The sequence below is a fragment of the Panthera tigris genome, chromosome A2, assembly GCF_018350195.1.
Source record: "Panthera tigris isolate Pti1 chromosome A2, P.tigris_Pti1_mat1.1, whole genome shotgun sequence".
Classification (NCBI taxonomy): Eukaryota; Metazoa; Chordata; class Mammalia; order Carnivora; family Felidae; genus Panthera; species Panthera tigris.
This window is the reverse complement of record NC_056661.1, coordinates 97,101,334-97,120,559: the sequence shown is the minus strand read 5'-3', so window position 1 is coordinate 97,120,559 and position 19,226 is coordinate 97,101,334. Positions and strand designations below refer to the sequence as shown.

Genomic DNA, 19,226 nt, shown 5'->3' with positions numbered 1-19,226 from the left:
CCTTGGGTAAATTCCTAGCAGTACAATTGCTGGGTTGTAGGGTAGATCTATTCCTAATTTCTTGAGAAACTCCACACTGTTTTTCAGAGCAGCTGCACCAGTTTGTATTCCCACCAACAGTGCAAGAGGGTTGCCGTTTCTCCACATCCTCTCCAGCATGTATAGTCTCCTGATTTGTTCATTTTAGCCACCCTGACTGGTGTGAGGTGAATCTCAGTGTGGTTTTGATTTGTAGGAAATGCAAATCAAAACCATAATGAGATCATCTCAACATCTGTTAGAATGGCTATCATCAAAAAGACAAGAAATAACAAATGTTGGTGAGGAGGTAAAGAAAAAGGAACCTTTGTTGCACTGTTGTAGGGAATGCAAATTTGTGCAGCCACTATGGAAAATAGTGTATGGAGGTTCCCCAAAAAGTTAAAAATAGAACTACCATATGATTCCACAATTCTACTTCTGAGTATTTATCCAGTGGAAACAAAGATAAAACCTGAAAAAAAATGTGCATCCCTATGTTCATTGCAGCACAATTTACAATAGCCAAGACATGGAAATAGCCTAAGTGTCCATTGATGAATGAAAGCATGGATACATACACACATACACACACATATACATGGGATATTATTCAGCTATAAAAAAAAGAAAATTTTGCCATTGCCACATATGGATGGACCTTGAAGGCATTATGGTAAGTGAAATAAACCAGACAGAAAAAGACATATATCATATCATCTAAGTGACATGTGGAATCTAAACAAACAAACAAACAAACAAACAAAAACAAAACCAAACTCATGGATGCAAAGAACAGATTGGTGGTTACTATAGGTGGGGGATAAGGGGGGTGGGCAAAATACATGAATGCAGCCAAAAGGTAAAAATTCTTGTTATTAAATAAATAAGTCCTGGGGATGTAATGTACAGCATGGTGTCTATAGTTAATAATATTGTATTTATTGTATATTGGAAAGTTGCTAAATGAGTATATCTTTAAAACCCTCATTATAACAAAAAAATTTTAAACTGGTGATGGATGTTAGCTAGATTTCTTGTGATCATTTCATAATATATACACATATTGAATTATTACCTTGTACACTTGAAGCTAATGTGTTATATGTCAATTATATCTCAATTTAAAAACAATTGTTTAATTCACATCTAACTTCCCATGTTCATTTTCGAGTAAGTTCCAAAAGGGAGAGAGGTAATCAGTGAACACTTTCCCAACCCCAACATTGGAATTTGATGAGGTTTAGCCCCTGCTAACAAGGCTTAAACCTAATTCTCAGAAATGGGCATTATTTCAGTGCTGGACTGATGGGGTAATTTGATATGCCAATTTTGTGGTCCTAAATCTAGTAAAATGCCATCACCCTACTGTGATTAATCTTAAGAACTGCGGGTACTGTTGAAACTTGGGGTGGTACTCAGATGACTCAAAGTTACAGAAATGAGTAAAGCACAGTCTTAAAATATATTTTGGCCTAGAATGTAGGCTGTTGTGCTACCTTATTAGACTTACTCTAACACAAGGTTGATGTAAATAAGATTTAAATAAAGTTGAAACCTCTTAGAAATAGAAGAGAAAAAGTGGTTTTATTATTTTAAAAAATAATTTTTACCTATAATGAATTTTCATAAGGAGCTGTTTTTGAGTATAATGCCCCTATTTTTTTTTTCCTGGCATGACATGAACTGCTTGAGAAGAACAAGGATACAAAGTTATACAAGTAATAATTAATTCGAATTCAGTGATTTTCTTATCTAAGGCCAGATATAAAACAGTAATTAATGATCTTCCAGAGGTTCTCTTGCTTTCTCTTGGAGTTATTGCCATGGGTGCACATGGTATTCTGTAAACTCTACTGATTTGCCAGAAAGCAGCATTCTAGATGCACCTGTGTCACCTGTCTCTAGGGATTATCTGGCAACATAATTAGGGAGCTCTACTGTGTGCTAAAAGAGTTCGTTCCTTGGGAACTCTTTGGGAGGAAAGAGCCACGTAGCCTCCTTTTCTCTTATTGATCCTTCCTAATTCTCAATTAAACACTAATCAAAATAAAAACCATTTAAGAAATTTGGCATATCTAAAGAAATAACTTAAACAGCCCAAATTAATAGAGATCCTTTGTTTGCACTGAATGATGATTACGTAATACCTGTTCAAAGAAGACTTGGGCAACTATGGTGCCCAAGAGCAGTTGGGGTATTCTAGCTGGAGAATCCTTGGGTGCTCATCCTTCAACTGTACTAGCCCAGTGTCTGTGCCCAGTACTGCATCCCCCAAATCCTGGTCTAGTGTCTGGCACAATGAAAGAAATCAGTGAATACTCAGGCACACATACACACAGACACACACAGACACACAGACACACAGACACACATATTTATTTATTTATTTATTTATTTCTATCCAGATTCTTTTCTATATCATATTTAGAGGAGCCAGAAATTAATAAACATACACATGCATACACACACTAACACATACAATCACTATTCATTTATTTATTTCCATCCAGACTCTTTTCTACATATTCAAAGAATCCGGAAATCAATAAATACACACACACACACACACACACACATTTATTTATTTATATGTAGATTCATTTCCATATATATTTAAAGAAGGCAGCAATCAATAAATGTACACACACATGCATTTAATTAATTAATTAATTAATTTTCATCACGTTTCTTTTCTACATGTATTCAAAGAGCCCGTAAGTCAATTATTATACAGACGCAGACACACACACACACACACACACAGGTATATATATACCTTATCTATTTATTTCCATCCACATTCTTTTCTATATATATTTAAACATTTTTTTAATGTTTATTTATTTTTGAGAGAGAGAGAGAGTGCAAGCAGGGGAGAGGCAGAGAGAGTGGGACAGAGGATCTGAAGTAGGCTCTATGCTAACAGCAGAGAGCCTGATGCAAGGCTCAAACTCAAGAACCAGGAGATAATGACCTGAAGTCAGATGCTTCACCAACTGACTTCACCCAGGCGCCCCTCTGTTTATATTTAAAGAAGCCAGATCAATAAATATACAGGCACACAAAGGGCACATGGGTGATTGATTAATTGATTGATTTCCAGAGACATTTCTATATATATTTAAACACACACACACTTATTTATTTATTTATTTATTTTCCAGATACATTCCTATATGTATTTAAAGAAGCCAGAAATCAATAAATATATGGACATACAAAAAGACACACACACACACACATTTATTTATTTACTTGCATTCGGATTCTCTTTTACATATATTTAAAGAAGTTGGAAATCAATAAATATACAGACACAGACACATACACAGTCACACAGACATACACATATGTATTTATTTTCATCCAGATTCTTTTCTACATATATTCAAAGAAGATGGAAAAGGGGTTAAGGGTGGGGGTTGGGTGTTTATTTCTTCAAGAAAATATTAGGAAATTGGGCTCCATCCCACAACCCTGGGATCATCACCTGAGCCGATATCAAAAGTCAGGCACTCAACCCACTGAGCCACCTAGGCACCTATAGTGTATTTTTTGATGTATGGGTCAAAAGTGATTCTTCTCCACGCTCATATTTGATTAATTTTATGTTTTTAAAAGGTGTGTATTTTCTCATTGCTGTGTAACTTATTTTGTATTACTAATATAATTTATTCAAGAAAGGTAAGACCTCCAATGAGTGAGACACAGGTCTCTATCAAGATTGACCAATGAAAGTATATTTGTATGTGTTAAGTTAAACAACGTAGTCTTCATTTTAAACAATTGCTTTTGACTAATTATTTGCCTCAACTATGCTGGATAAAAGGGATTCTTTATGTAATTTGTATAGCTACAAAACAGACCTTGTTGATACCACTCTGAGAAGCCACTTCTTTTATAAAACTGTTCATGTATTTTAACAAATATTGCCTTTGCTAAACGAAATAAGTTTAATGATCTAGACTTGCCTTGTGATACAGTTGCATAATCTAACTTAATACAATGTTGAGGTTCAGCAACTTTTTGTTTGTTTCACTTAAGCTTTAATTATATGAGTTTTCTTTGAAAGTTTGTTCATTTTTGAGAGGGGATGGGGTACAGAGGATCCGAAGTAGGCTTTGTGCTGACAGCAGTGAGCCAGATGGGGGGCTTGAATTCAAGAACCAGGTGATCATGACCTGAGCCAAAGTCAGACGCTCAACTGACTGAGCCACCCAAGTGTCCCTACATGGTTTTTTTTTAAATTTTGTCTCTTGAGAGGGAGAGAGAGAGAGAGAGCATGTGAGCATGCGAGTGGGGGAGGGGGACAGAGAGAGAACCCTAAGCAGGCTCCACACTCATTACAGAGCCAAACAGGGGGCTCAAACCCACCACTCTGGGATCATGACCTGAGCCACCCAGGCCCCTCTAATTACATGGTTTATGGAGAGAGGGGGAGGTCAGGATGGGGAGGAGCCTAGGTGTCATAAAACAAGGGTGAATAGGATATTTCCATTTTCTTTTTTTTTAAATATGAAATTTATTGTCAAATTGGTTTCCATACAACACCCAGTGCTCATCCCAACAGGTGCCCTCCTCAATACCCAACACCCGCCCCCCATCAACCCTCAGTTTGTTCTCAGTTTTTAAGAGTCTCTTATGTTTTGGCTCCCTCCCCGTCTAACCTTTTTTTTTTCCCTTCCCCTCCCCCATGGCCTTCTCTTAAGTTTCTCAGGATCCACATAAGAGTGAAAACATGTGGTATCTATCTTTCTATGACGTATTTCACTCCATTTTCTTTCAAACTGATCTGGTTGATAGTTTTTACATCACATTGTGTAAATTATAAGTAACCCCTATGCAGGCATTTGATAGGCATTTGATTGTGCCCCCACTCCCAGTTTCCCCAGTTCCACCCATCACTCTACATACCTGTGAAAGTCTGTGTACTCTGGGCTGAGTGGACAACTATCCAGGGTAGCCTGCTTCCAAGGTGAGAGTTTTTAATTGTGTGTTTTCATCATTAGTCCCAGCTCTTTTCATTTAGTCACCATCTCCCATGTATCCTTCCCAATAAACCATTGTTTATGCGACCACCGTGTCATATGAATCCAGCAACCCCTTGAAACTGGCACATTAAGTGTCCCTTGGTCAGTGTTTTGTATGCAAACTATTACAACTCTGATGTCATTAGGTTTTGAAATATGATAGGATGAGTGCCTCATGGACCCCATTTGTCCCTTTTCTTCATGACTTTCATGATCACTGTTAACGTTAATTGGTATTTTAAAAATCCACATGTTCATTTCCCATCTTATTTAATATTATCTTATTATTCATCTCCATCTTATTTCATTAGTATGTCTTCCTTTCAGTCCTTAATGATTTTATAATTTTTCTATTAATAAATATCAAGTATTCCATGAGGGATTCATATTAAAATTTATTTTCTTAATAGAATCACCATTATGTGGCTTTATATGTTAAAGTTTTGCATCTTAATGTTTTTATATTATATTCATAAAGCATTAATGGTGGTGCTTTATTTTTACTTTATATGTTAAAGTTTTGCATCTGGGAATAATTTAGTTGATTTCCTGGAGTATTCTGGGTAATTGATACTGGGTTGTTTAACGTGTTCTTTATACGACCCCCCACTTCCAAACTTACCCCCACCCTCCCTCTAGGCTCCCAGACCCTCTCCCCTGCCCCACCCCCATTGCTTCACCCTCCCCTCTCCTTTCCTCCCCTCACCCTCTCCACTTCCCCACCCCCATTGCCCTACCCTCCCATCTCCCTTCCTCCCCCTCCCCCACTCCACACCCTCACCCTGTTCCTTTAATGTCGGTGGACGCTGAAATGATCAGGACACAGTTTGCACTTAACCACTAAATCTTTATTAATTGAATTTTTATTATAACATCAATACAATATTAGTAAATAGAGAGAAATACAGCAATAAAATGGGGAAGGGTAGGGAGGTGGTAGGGAGAGGAGGCAGGGGTAAGTAGGAGGGCCACTGACAGGGGCATCATCACTTTCCGGTAACTTCCATAAATATTTACCTTCCATCATTACCAGTTTCATTCCAGCAAGAATTTTTCAAAGAGTACCTACTCATCCTGTAACTCTCCAAAGGCTTTGCTCACAATCTGGACCCCTGGAGTTAACACCCAGGGCAAAGAGCCTCTTCTAAATGATTTATCTAATCATCTTTGAACTTTTTCCCACTAGAGTTTTGTCCATGTCCAATCTGCCCTAAATAGGTTGATCTCTCTGCAGTTCCCTCTGAGTTTATTTGAAATCTTTAAGGGTAGCAATCATAGGGTAAAGGATCACAAGTAAGTACACATGTCCACTTATAGAGTTATCTAATACATAATATCATGCTAACTTTTAAACTAACCCCACCCACTTAAGATTACTTAATAGTCCCTCCCACCCTAAAATACTTATCATTATATATATCCCCTATTACTTAAATGATTACATAAAGAAATAAAAACAACGCAATTTCCACAGACCAATTCAATTGATCGTTTTCTACAATCCGAGACAACAAAGAACTTTCAACCCCACTAGATGTTCATTCTTTAGATAAACGGTTCCCACCCAGCTCTTCATCACGGCAGGTGATCCTTCATTTTTGTCCGGGTCTTTCCAGCAGTGTTCTCTGTTGCCAATCTTGGAACTGCATCTGATGTTCGATGTCTGTGGTGGATGACAACCAGATCAATCCAGGAGCCCAAGAGGTACCTGCAAACTTAAAAACAAATCCAGACTGCACGATACAGATGTGCCCTCTTTATCCATTGTGCCACCTTGCATGATTGAATCAAACTAATTCTCTGTTTTCCAGCATCCAATACAAATACCTCATTGCTCAAACTAAATTGACCCTTCAGAAATGTATGTAAACTTCCTCCATCTCAATATCCTAGTGTGATGACCTTCACTAGTTCTCTCCAGGGTCGCCCAACAATGGGAGCTCATATCTTCTTCTTCCTTGATTTCATGAACACTGAAAATTTGGGTCAAAAGTTAATCACGTTTGCCAATTTGTTTCAAAAAGGTCGACTACCGGCTTTGCTTAATAATGCTGATATGCTGATTTATTTATGTCCTTTATGCTTTAGTTTGCTCCCTTTCTAACTCCCTTAGAGATTTAATTCCTTTGCTCTTTCCTTTCTAATGAATAAAGGCATTTTTGTGGGAGAAATGCCAAAAAAAAGTGTCCAATTAACATAATCAACAGCAACAAAATAAATTCAGTGAAAGGAAACTTATTAAATCCTGATACTATAGAATAAATTTGAAATTACTTATTCTTAACACCTACATTTATAGATAGTATAATAGAGAGTATATATAGCAATAAAGCATAGTACACACTGCCCAAAGTTTTCCACAAGCTTTACTAAACAGCCAAATGTGCGTCAGGGTCTTCATCCCCATCACCATGCTCTCCCTGACCGCTGCTTTCGTTGGTCAACGTCTCCAGATGTTTGCTTGCGGTGATGGCAAATGTCCGTGTGCACATGCCACAGGGCTGCAGACAAATGACCTACTTCTAGGTCCTCTGCAGCTTGAAGATCAATTGACAACTGTAAGTTTGACACAAAACAACTTGAATCAAATGTATGGATGATGGATTGATCTGAGGTAAACTGAAGTGACGCTTCAAAATAGTCCAGAAGCACAAACGCACCATTTTAAAAGTAATTACTCTAATACACGTGGGTGACTGACAAGCTTTCTGATTCCACTGGAAGGGGGGGGGGGGGAGGAAACGTTTTTGGAATTAACTAGCCAATTAGTTATCTTCTTTGGATTTGTAAATCTTTTTGTGTGACTTGTTAAAGGCCCAATTGATAAAATTGAACTTGTATATGTTAAAATAGAAGACTGAAGGCTAACGGGATAAACCACTATACAAATACTCCAGTTCTGAGGACTCTCATTCACAGTGTTGTAAGAGAAGTTCACAGTAAAATATTTTATACTATGTTAACTTATCCATTTTAATTAGTTTAACAGTAAGAATTGGATAGAACTTTGTAATTCAATGGAAATAACGTCTGAAAGCAGTCACCACTTTAAAACACTGTTAAAAGACACCACTAATCTACAGCTAAAACTTTTAAGTATTTAAACATGCAAGAATGGGGGGGGGGACGATAATGAATGTATGAAAGATGATGTGGATGAAAAATGAAACTTCACCGTTGGACTCCTCTTCATGATAAGCAATTGGAAATATGTACCACACGGCCTACTGCTCAAACTGTGTTTTGGCAATTGGACGTTGTGTATTGAAACACATGCCCCTTGAAGCCTGCCTCTTTCTCCTCCGTGCATGGCAGCAAAATGGAGTCTCAGCAACCAGGCAGGAAAGATGACACGAATCCTGCAGCAGGGTTAATGGCAGTAGTAAAGAATCAAACAGAAAGAGAAAGGTTAGACAAACAGTTCAAGGTAGTAGCAATAGACCAGGCTAAAGAAGTCAGGCAGTCCCAGGTTAGCACAAAGCATCCAGGAGACTAGACGTCATCACCAGACTGAAGACAACACTTGTGTTGTCCGTTGCTTTGAGTCATTTGAGTTGCTTCGAGGCCTTTCATTCATTGGCAGCTTATTATCCTCTCCATCCCCTAGAGGGGACCGCTTTCCGTTGTGTGAACTCTTGATTCTTTTAAAGTGGTTACCCATCAGGTCACTCTCTGGATTTAAAGCTCACAAAAGAAGTCCGTATCTTCAAGGCCATGTCCAGTGCCTCAATCCCTCTTCTTCAAAGATATCCCTCGCAGGCATAGGAGTGTGGGTCTGGGTGCTAAATTCGTGTCCCCTCTCTAAGCATCCTAATGCTATAGTCTAGTGAGGGGACTGCTGATGAAATGCCCAGATGCAAATGGAGGCAGACACATGGAGAGATGCTTCCAAGACTTCAGATGAGGCTCTTCCAGCCCGTTAACAACACCCGTGAAATTTCTTCTGATGGACAAGTTGGTAGCATTAACTCAGTCTCTTAAGAGGTGGGTATGGGTTAGGAATCCTTTTGATTTGCTGCTACTCATTAACCCTCGTGCATGACCAAAACGTAATCACCAACAGTCTCTAATTACCGGGTTTAACACTTCATGGAAGCCATTACTGGCATGATGATGGTAAGGTGTTGTGAGAAAGCCAGAGTTCTTGGGTACATGTGGTTTGCACCAGGGTGTGAAGGCACACTCTAAACATGCCAGAATCCCTTCTGAGAGAGCACTTCCTTCTGAGGCCTGAGGTGTTGCTGTTGCAGGGGGTTTGCCTGCTCCTGGGAGAACCAGTCTAGTTGCTGCTCCTTGAGAATTAACGGAACCATGAATGTGGAGTCTGAAGATGGTGAAGTTTCTAAGGGTGCAGCAAAAAGATCACGGAAGCCGTTTTACACTGCACCAACAATTCTGGCTTCCTTAATAAGGCGTCGGTCCTCCAATGATGTAAAGAGGGTACCGAAACTGCAAGAAAAGTCATGTCCTCCTCCTCCTCCTCTGTATCTCCCCCTCCATAGAGAAATCAGCATTTCCTGTGTTTGTATCAGCTTCTCTGTAAATGTTAAAGGTGGAATCTGGCAGCCTATTAATTCAGATGGTGACAGAGATTTCAACGAATTTTCGTTAATGTTGGCAGTTACGGTGGAAAACCGAGAGAGAATTTGTTGGTAAATGCTCTGTCGCTCTTTTGGTGCTTTTCAGGACATGTGCCCGTCCAGGGTGGCCCTGACCTTTCCGTAGCCGTTTCAGAGAGGACCGTGCCTCAGGTTTGGCCTGAAGATGCAGTAGCCCAATTTGGCACACAGTCATTGGTTGAGAAGCTGAACAGGAGTAAATGTGAGGGCAGAGATCTCGAAGGACACGACAAGTGCTTACATGGTGCTGTAAGACGGCGGCGGCGGCGGAGGCGGCGGCGGCGGCGGCGGCTGCGGCGGCGGATACTGGGGTACCGGAGGCTGGCGGTACCAATGCGGATTCCAGGTGATCATCACGGGGACATAGAGTGATCGCCCGTGTCCGTCTCGCCCCACTGGGTACCAGGCGAATCCTACCGGGTAGGTCGGGTACGTGGCATAGGTGGGGTACGTTTGGTATCCAGGTATCTGAGGTACGTATTCAGTATACGTCGCCAGGTGAGCCTGGTCATCCAAATTTGGAATAGAGAGTCGAGGATACTGATTCTGGATGGTGAAGTTGTTGGGAGCTCGGCAGTCGTAGGAAACTTGCAGTTTCCACCCCCTTTTCACCTGGAGAACTTGGGCTCCGTTGGGGGCGATCGTTGGGGTGATCAGCCCATCTTTCACGTTTCTGGCCACGAAATCTCGCAGAGCTGCCATTTCAGGCTCGGACAGTGAGTACACGTGTCCGCTGGGGATACTGTGTGCTCCAGGGATCATCTCTATGGTCGGGTCAACCAGACGGTGATCTGGGTAGACGTTTTCATCCACCGGAGTGTACACGTTCTGGACGTAGTAGTACCTCACTGGTTGGTAAACTCTGTATCCATCCACCGGGTAGTAGAAGGACGGCTGCGCTGGTGGGGGGAGCGACGGTGGTATCGGAGAGTACATCCGGCAGTGGTATCGGCAATATTCAGAATCAAAGACGATAGATCGGGTGCTCCATGTGATGTTGGGGTCGTGTGTGCTCAGCCAGCGCACCCCGAGGACAACGGGGAAGAACGGAGACTGAGTCACGTCGAATGACAGCACCTCGCGGTGATCTCCCAGGTCAACGATCAGGTCATGTGTTTCGTGGACAACGGGGCCCGATGCTATGGGACGTCCGTCAATTGCTTCCACAAGTATCGGCCAGTCCTTGACTCTCAGAGGAATCCCATTTTGGGCAACGTACTCGTGATCGATGAAGTTGCCAGAAGCACCAGAATCGATCATGGCTCGGACGAACAGGGTGTGTCTGCCCGGGAGATGAATCTGGAGCATCACTTGCAAGTGTGGAGATGAAGCATCATCTTGTGGGGACCTTATTAATTCTGGCCCGGTCGCTGAAGGTCCCTCTACAGCGGGGCCGGGGAGTTTCCCGCCGGCGAAGCCTTTGAGGCCTTGGCAGGACAGTTGTCGGCGTAGTGACCTCCATTCCCACAGTAGAGGCAAAGGTTCAGCTTTCTGCGTCGTTCCTTTTCTTCCTGGGTCAGGCGCATGCGGGCACCTCCCACAGGCTCGGTGGGATCTACCTGGTGGTGGCTGGTGATGTGCGGCAGAACGAGCGCGCGCGGCGGGGAGCGAGGCTTGCGCGCCGCGGCTGCTCTGGCCAGCCTCCTCTCGATGTGGATGCACTGGCCTATCAGTGCGGACAGCGACTTGGCCACTTCAAGGCGCGACAGCTCCGCCTGGATGTGGTCGCTGAGGCCCTCGTGGTACTGGTCAATCAGGGCGGGCTCATTCCAATCCAGGTCCTGGGCAATCATCTGGAAGGCGTTGGAATAGTCGATGACTGACCCCATGCCTTGGCGCAGACGTCTGATCTTGCGTTTGGCAGCCTCCCGCCTCTGAGGGTCTTCAAAGACGTGCTTCATCTCGGTCATGAAGGCTGGGTAGTTGTGCATCAGGTAGTGGGATCGCTCCAGCTTCGCGGAGGCCCAGCGGGCGGCACGGCCGGTCATCATGCTGGTCACGAAGCAGACGCGGACGCGATCGACTGAGAAATCTCGGGTGCTCTTTTCCATGAAGAGCTGGCACTGGGCCATGAAAGGAACCAGCATGTCTGGGTTGCCGTCAAACTTCTCGGGAAGGTCATCTGGGCACTCTTCCTCTATGGGAGTGGGCGGGGCAGCGGCCGCCGCAGCACCTCGGAGCTCGAGGTCATCCTCCTCATCCTGAGGGGCGGGCTCCACTTGCTCACGGAGGGAGGTGTTCTCCTCCGTGAGTTTCTGCACCTGGTTCTGCAGGTTGTTGTTCTCCTCTGACTGCTTCATGACCTTCTCTCTGAGGTTGTTGATCTCTTCAGAGAGATCGTCCCGCCTTCGTTCGGCCAGGTTGGGGATGTACTGGCCTCTTTGGCCGCTGCGCGAGGAGGAAGAAGAAGAAGAGGAGGAGGAGCAGGAGGAAGAGGAGGAGGAAGGGCCGTTGGGGGGAGGAGGAGGAGGAGGAGGTGGGCAGTCGGGCCCCAGGGTGAGAGTTGGAGTGGGAGGGGACCTCCCAGGTGCAGCTTCGCTCCTGTGGGGATGGAGGCCTGGGTCCTGGCCTCCTCTTCCACCCTTTCTTCTTTTTGTTTTCAAAAGCTTTTTGTTTCTGTAAAGGAAGACAAAAGCATAAATTTAACATGTACATTCAAAGCAACACATTACAAAAAAGAATTTAGCATTTAGAGTGTCCACCAAAATACTTTAAATACATGAGTACTTAAAGTATGCACCAAAATACTTTAAATACATGAGTATTTAAAGTATGCACCAAAATACTTTAAATACATGAGTATTTAAAGTATCCACCAAAAATACTTTAAATACATGAGTATTTAAAGTATCCACCAAAAATACTTTAAATACATGAGTATTTAAAGTATCTCTTTGCCCTACTTGTTTACATCAGTAATTAATAAAGAAATGCAAACCTTGAAAAGGGGAGAAAGAAATTAATCAATTAAACAAAGCATAACAAAAAGCACCCCATTTTTTAAAAATCCAAATGACCTTTTCCTCCTCAAATGTCACCTGTTCATTATGACTCAACAACACATAACTATATCAACAGCAAGCTTCCCTTCACCGACTAGAAAAGAACACTGAGACATTGTAAACAAACAACTCTGTATCAAGAGAGCACAGCAAAAACCTCTCAAGTCAAAGACCCAGTCAGAATAAAACCACAAAGTAAAGCCAAAATGATTAACTGTTATTAGACAAGTTACCTGAAACACAGCTAATATTCCAGCTAATAGGGAACCAAAAAAAAAAAAAAAAAAAAAAAGGTGGGGGCTTAAAATCACAATGCCTATATTCATCAACTCTGGGGGAAGGGGGCACTTTGGCCAACTGTCATGTGGTCTACCTCCATGCAGAAGGTAAATGATTATCAAAACAAACAACAACAACTGCCACAAAACCCACAAGATTATCTAAATTACTTTTCTGACCACAATTTGACTTCCCAAAGAGAATTCCCTGTGGGACAGAAGTGGCACTGAGCAGCAACATGTGTATATCAGTTTCCCTCCTTATTATACGATCAATCAGCAAATATTAATTGATGCCTCTTAGGAGGAGCTGAGCTATCAAATTGGACACTCAAAAACTTACAGTATAGATTTAATTAAACAATGCAGGTAAGGCACAGGGTGAATATTTAATAACTGTTAGTTATTACATTATTAATAGTTATTAAAGTTATTAATAAGTTATTGATAGTTATTCATCAATAAGAAAATAGAAATGTAACATTCTGTGTAAAGAGGCTAAGATTAAAATAGGGAGGGGCTGCAACTATAGCAACCTAGGCATACATTTTCCACCTAAATTTTTAAATTATTTTTGTATACACCGTAGGTTGAACAAATCCAGGACCTCATTTGACTTCCAGGTCACCAGTTTGCAATTTCTTGTTTTTAAACAAAATTTGTCAGCACAGTCCCACCAAACAAAAAGTTTGTAATTTAGAGCAGGATAGGGCTGCACTCCTAGGTGGTGAGTGGATATATGGCGCATGGGGGGGTTGGGGGATTAAAGGTTCCTAATTATGGGTATGGGGACAATAAATCACACCTAAAATAAATGATCCAACAGTGCCTATGTACTTCCTAAAAATATGGCTAAGTGCATTTAGAGTAATTTTTTTAATAACTTTACAATGAGCATTAAATTCTCATATTTGGAAAACTTTAGAAAAGTGCTCAAAAGTTTAAAAATATAATATACAAAGCAGGCAGACTGCCTATTCACTACAATTTTAACTTGGCAGTCTTGGCCACCTTTTCCTCTCTGACTCATCAAGGCAAAATGGACACTAAATTAATTATATTATTTACAACCCACAAAGATAAACATGTGTTATTCAAAGAAGTTAGGTGAAAAATAGCTAACATTTCAATCAATAGGGCATAAGAAAAAAAAACAACGTGATAATCAAAAATGATGGCTGTACACTTCAGCCTTGACCCTGGGTGTAGAGAAATACCCTTTCCTTCCTCTTCCTTAAGACCCCTCATAATCCTTTAGGCCCCTCCCCTCCCCTCCCCCTCCCTACTCCAAGGAGTGGCTATACAGCAAGCAGAATCTCCCTCCAAGCCCCCAAGCAGAATCTTTAAGGGACAGAATTACTGTGCCATTTTAATAGTTTTAATTGACATTTAAGATTAAATATTCTAAATAGTCTAAAAATGCAGAAAAACTAGAAGATGCAATACATCATAACCTGTGACACTGTTTCATTTCCAACTCCTTGGAGATAACTGTATTGGTGACACTCAGAATATAAGGTTACAAAATAGTGGGCTTTTTATTTACAAAATTAAGAGTTTTAATGTCCCATTAAACAACAACTAATAAGCACAAGTCAGGTGACTCGGGTGCCACTTCTGTCATCCAGACAATACTTTCAAAATTCTGGAAAGGCATTCAGAGCATGGCCTGGCGCTGCCTGACCCAGGTCAGGAAGGTTAACAACCTACATGTCAATCACAGTCACTGAGATGAGTTTTATTGAGGCCCAGATCTGATGGGTTTTAATATCTGCAAAATACAATAATAGGACAGATATAACAACATGTTCAGAAATCAGCAATCATTGTATTGTTTGGGGAATCAGAAGATCAATAATAAGCGTTTAAAATTCAAATGCTTTTAGTAGACAGGAAGGTACCATAAAAGTGAAAAGGACCTGAAGTTAAGACAGTAAGGAGGAGGCTGTGACTGTAATTTGGGGACGCATGCCCCCCCTCCCCAAAGACATTCAATTCTTTAAAAAAAATTGTATTCCAGTGCTGGTCAAACAAATTAAGGGTCTTATTTGGCCTGCAAGGTCACCAGTTTGAGACCCCTGACCTTTACCAAGATCAGGTTTCAGGTGCCCACCTCTGGGGTTTTAAATTTTGGGGTGGGGTTCTACACTTGATCTTAGCCAAAAGGCTGAGAAGCGATTGGGGTGGGGTTCTAAATCCTAAAGGAGATGACTGTCCAGAGAAGAGCGGTTTCAACTTTAAAAGTGATAGTATAGTGGGCAGGCAGGTTAACATTTGTGTAAATAAAGTTTTAAAATATTTAAACAGTAACTAGAGCACCAGTTAACATAGAAACAGGAGCATTATGACTTGATTTGAATTACAGAACTATGGCTCTTTAAACCCCCCTTATGAGGGGCTGTACTGGGGAGGAGCAGTCAGGTTTTAGGAAAACCTGAAAGGATACATAGCATAGAGCCGAGCCACATGGGACAGATGTCACCTTTACATATGAAAAAGAATTCATTGCTAGTCTATATAGGAATTAAATACATTTAATTCATCTCTGACTATTCAGGATGACTTCTAAAAACTTCCGTTCCCCAAACATATCAAAGAGTAATAGTGGTCCAAAACTGTCACACATTAAACATCTCATTAGGAAATGACACTTCATTAAGCAACTCTTAATTGCTTTACATTTTCAAAAGTCCCAATTTCTTTTTTAGTACTCTGTGTACTATTTGTGAAATGCAAATTATATTAATATGCACATTTTGACCATTGTTTTGAACTTTAAAAAAATGCAGACACAGAATTTCCTAAGAGGAGTGGGGGGGGGAGGGTCAGGGTAGCAAGGTGGGCATGGGGACTTACTGAAAGCTGTAATTATAAGTATGTATAAAAGTATCAAGATAAATGAGGTTTTAAAATTTCTTCATTTAGTTAGAAACATAAACATGGTACATATGACTAAAAGTAAGGCATAAATTGGTTTAATAAAAAAGTTTAGCAATGCCAGCTAAAATGTTCAACTATGTTCAAAATGTTTTTACATTATACAAATTTTAAATGAAAATTATGTACCACCAGTAAGTAATCCACTCACCCCAAATTTAAATATTTAAATAATTAGTTTTTGCTTTTTATTTTAAAAAAGGTAATTCTTCTGAATATTTTAAATTAAAATAGTTTTTTTTAATTATAATTACAGCTTGCATTATTGGAGTTTAAAGTATATATATATATATATATATATATATATATATATATACGTATACATACATACACGCTTTTTTTTTTAAAGATCCTATTAAGTGTGAGAAATAAGGCTAGCAATGCCTTGGACAATCCAGCACAGCAAAGCACCACAGAAAAAAAAAGCAGAAAACACCTGCAGACACCAAAGAAGGCACTGAATAAACCAATTTACTCTGGTCATTTAACACATATTTAATGAATGCCTACCATGTGCCAGGCACAATTAATAAATATGCAAGCAAGTTAGCCAGGGCTAATACCCTAGAGTTCCAAGAAAAAAAAAACCTAGCTTCACAGGCATACACATAAACACCTCATCCTTGCTCCAAGGCCAACAATGCCAATAAGCCACTAAACTCCTAGGAAACACAGTTCACATTGTTCCTTATTTTGTATCCACCAAAGAATCCTATTCCAGTAAGCCACCATAAATGCCCATTAGTGTCTCAAAAAAAAACCTTAAAAGTATTTAAAACAACTTATTTCTCATTTATAGTAAAAATATTTAGCTGGATTGCCCTTAGAGGCACCAGCCATGTATGCTCAGAAGCACCTTTCATAACCCACTGTCAAGTTTAAATTGTGGATTATGTTATTTAATATATGCAAAGCACTTGTAAAAAGTGCTTGTAAATTCCAGGTATAATTATCATTGTTGCTAATTGTTCTTGCTTATTGTTCTTATATTTATTAGACACTGCTGGATAAAAAGCAAAACCGGCGCCACAGCAACCGCAGAAGGGAGGGGCTGTGCAGCCAGGCTCAGGCAGAGAAGGCAGTGCGCAGGCGCAGAGGAGGTGGGCCTGATGGGAGGGGCTGGGGGCTCACACTGCGCAGGCGCAGGCGGGTTCCGGGGAGGCGGGGCCGTAGGCCAACTCAGAAGAGGCTGGCTCAGGGAGGGGCCAAGCTTTGGAGAGGCGGGGTTTGAGCAAGCCACCTCAGAGGAGGCGGGCCTAGGGAGGGAGGTTTCAGTGGGGTGCCACCTCAGAGGAGGTGGGCTCACAGGGGGAGGTGGGGTCTGGGGGAGCCACCTCAGAGGAGAAGGGCTCAGGGAGAGGCGGGGCCTGGGGGTGTGGCCTCAGGGGAGGGCTCAGGGAGAGGCGGGGCCTGGGGAAGAGGCCTCAAAGGAGGCGGGCTCACGGGGAGGCGGGGCCTGGGGGACAGGCCTCAGAGGAGGCGGGCTCAAGGAGAGGCGGGGTCTGGGGGGAGACACCCAGAGGAGGGGGCTAGGGAGGGGCGGGGTTGGGGAGAAATGGTCTAGAAGGCGCGCTCTAGGAAGGCGCGCTGCAGAGGAGGCGCGCGCTGAGTAGGCGCTGGGAGGCGCTAAGCCCGCTCTGAGCAGATACTGCAGAGAAGGCGCGCTAGAATGGGCGGGGCAGGTCTGAGACTGGCTGTTTGCCTCTCCCACGATCCCCCCCCTCCCAAAACCCCTCCCACCAGCCTCCAACAGCCAGATTCATTTCATGCAACAAGAGCAATCATCCCCAGATCCAACCCCCCCCCCCCCCCGCCCATACTAAGCAAACCAACAGTTTCCACAAACTGTTGCTGGACGCCCATTCGCGCCACCACTACAACTACACTGCCACTTCAATCAAGCGCAACTAGGCAAGGCAGCTCGCTCTGCCACCACCAAAAGATTCCCTTTTACACTCAAGTCAGCGCCCCTCCACTCCACTGCTATAGCAGGAATGGTGTGGGCAGAATGTTAAACACTAATTTTTGCCCGGGGCTCCATTTTGTGTAACAGCACCATCATGCAGACAACCGTCCTGCAGAAAAACATAGTGGGAGCCATTCCAAAAGGTGTGTTAGAGACAAAGGGTGGGGTCCCCCTCTAAGAAGACGGAGTAATCTTACTCTACAGCTCTTGTCCCTTTATAGCAGGTTTCTTTATAGCATAAAACAGTGCAGCTTGTATATCTCTGCAGCTGTTATTACTTTGTAGTGCATTTTAGGTGTAAATTCTCTGCAGCTCATGTACCTCTGCAGTTCCTGTGCCTTGTAACACAATGAAGCGCTGTTGTAGTGCTAATGGTATCATTTTTGTAGCGCTAATCTTCTGCAGCTCAGATTTTGTAGCGCATTTAAAGCGCAAATCAATCATCAGTCTGTAGCTCATATATTGCTGCAGTCCATAATGGTTTGTAAGCGCATTGAAGCGTCCATCCATCTATAGCGCATCTGACGCGCTTATCAGTTTGTAGCGCATTGAAGCACCCATCAGCTAGTAGCGCATTTGAAGCGCCAGTCTACAGTGCATTTGAAGCGCTTATCAGTTTATAGCGCATTGAAGCGCCAATTAGTTTGTAGCGCCTATCACTATGTAGCGCATTTGAAGAACAAATTGCAAATTGGTCTGTAGCTCTTATCCGTCTGCAGCTCATGTCTGTCCGCAGCTCATGTCTGTCTACAGCTCTTATCTGGACTTGGGTCCTGGAAATCAAAGCCCTGAAGGCTTGGTTTCTCTCTCCACTCTGTTTTGGGGTACAGCCAGTGAAGGCGTGACAAGATTTTCGTGGAGACACTTAGGGGCACTACTCTATCTCCCGCAGCTCCCGAAAAGGACAGGGAATGAATGTGATCTTAAAAAAAGAAACATCCTCACCGCATACTCACCACGCGAGGACTCCTCTGCGAAGACAGGAGGACGGGGTCCCACACCTGTGCCAGGCGTGGGTTCCGCTGGGTGCTCCGCAGCCCGGAGTGGCCCCGGACGCGAGCCCGCTCAGCGGACCTTTCGCAAGGCTCGGTGGACCCTCTTCGCTGTTCTCCCCAGGTCGTAGTCAGGTTTCTTCGACACACACCAACCGAAGTTGAAGCGCGTGTACCGGGAGCGCCGACCGGGAGCCTTATATAGGCTGAACAGAGGAGGGGGGCGCCAAATCCCAGCGTGCTCCGCGGGTTAGGGGGGCGGAGGGGAGCGGGGGCGGGGGTTGGGGGGGGATTGGGGGATGGGGGTGGGGGCGATGGCCACGCTACACTGGCCCGCCGCTAGGGGGAGTACGGGATTAAGGAGGGGGTGCAGGATGCTGA

The 19,226-nt window shown here is 42.7% G+C and overlaps 1 protein-coding gene across 1 annotated transcript; it reads right to left on the bottom strand.

Moving 5' to 3' along the window:
• Window positions 1-10,011: 10,011 nt before the first annotated feature.
• PEG10 (paternally expressed 10) lies at window positions 10,012-19,064 on the bottom strand. The gene is given in 2 exon segments (NM_001291371.1): window positions 10,012-12,286; window positions 18,810-19,064. A coding segment is annotated over 1 exon segment (1,113 nt). The 5' UTR covers window positions 12,166-12,286; window positions 18,810-19,064; the 3' UTR covers window positions 10,012-11,052.
• Window positions 19,065-19,226: the final 162 nt, after the last annotated feature.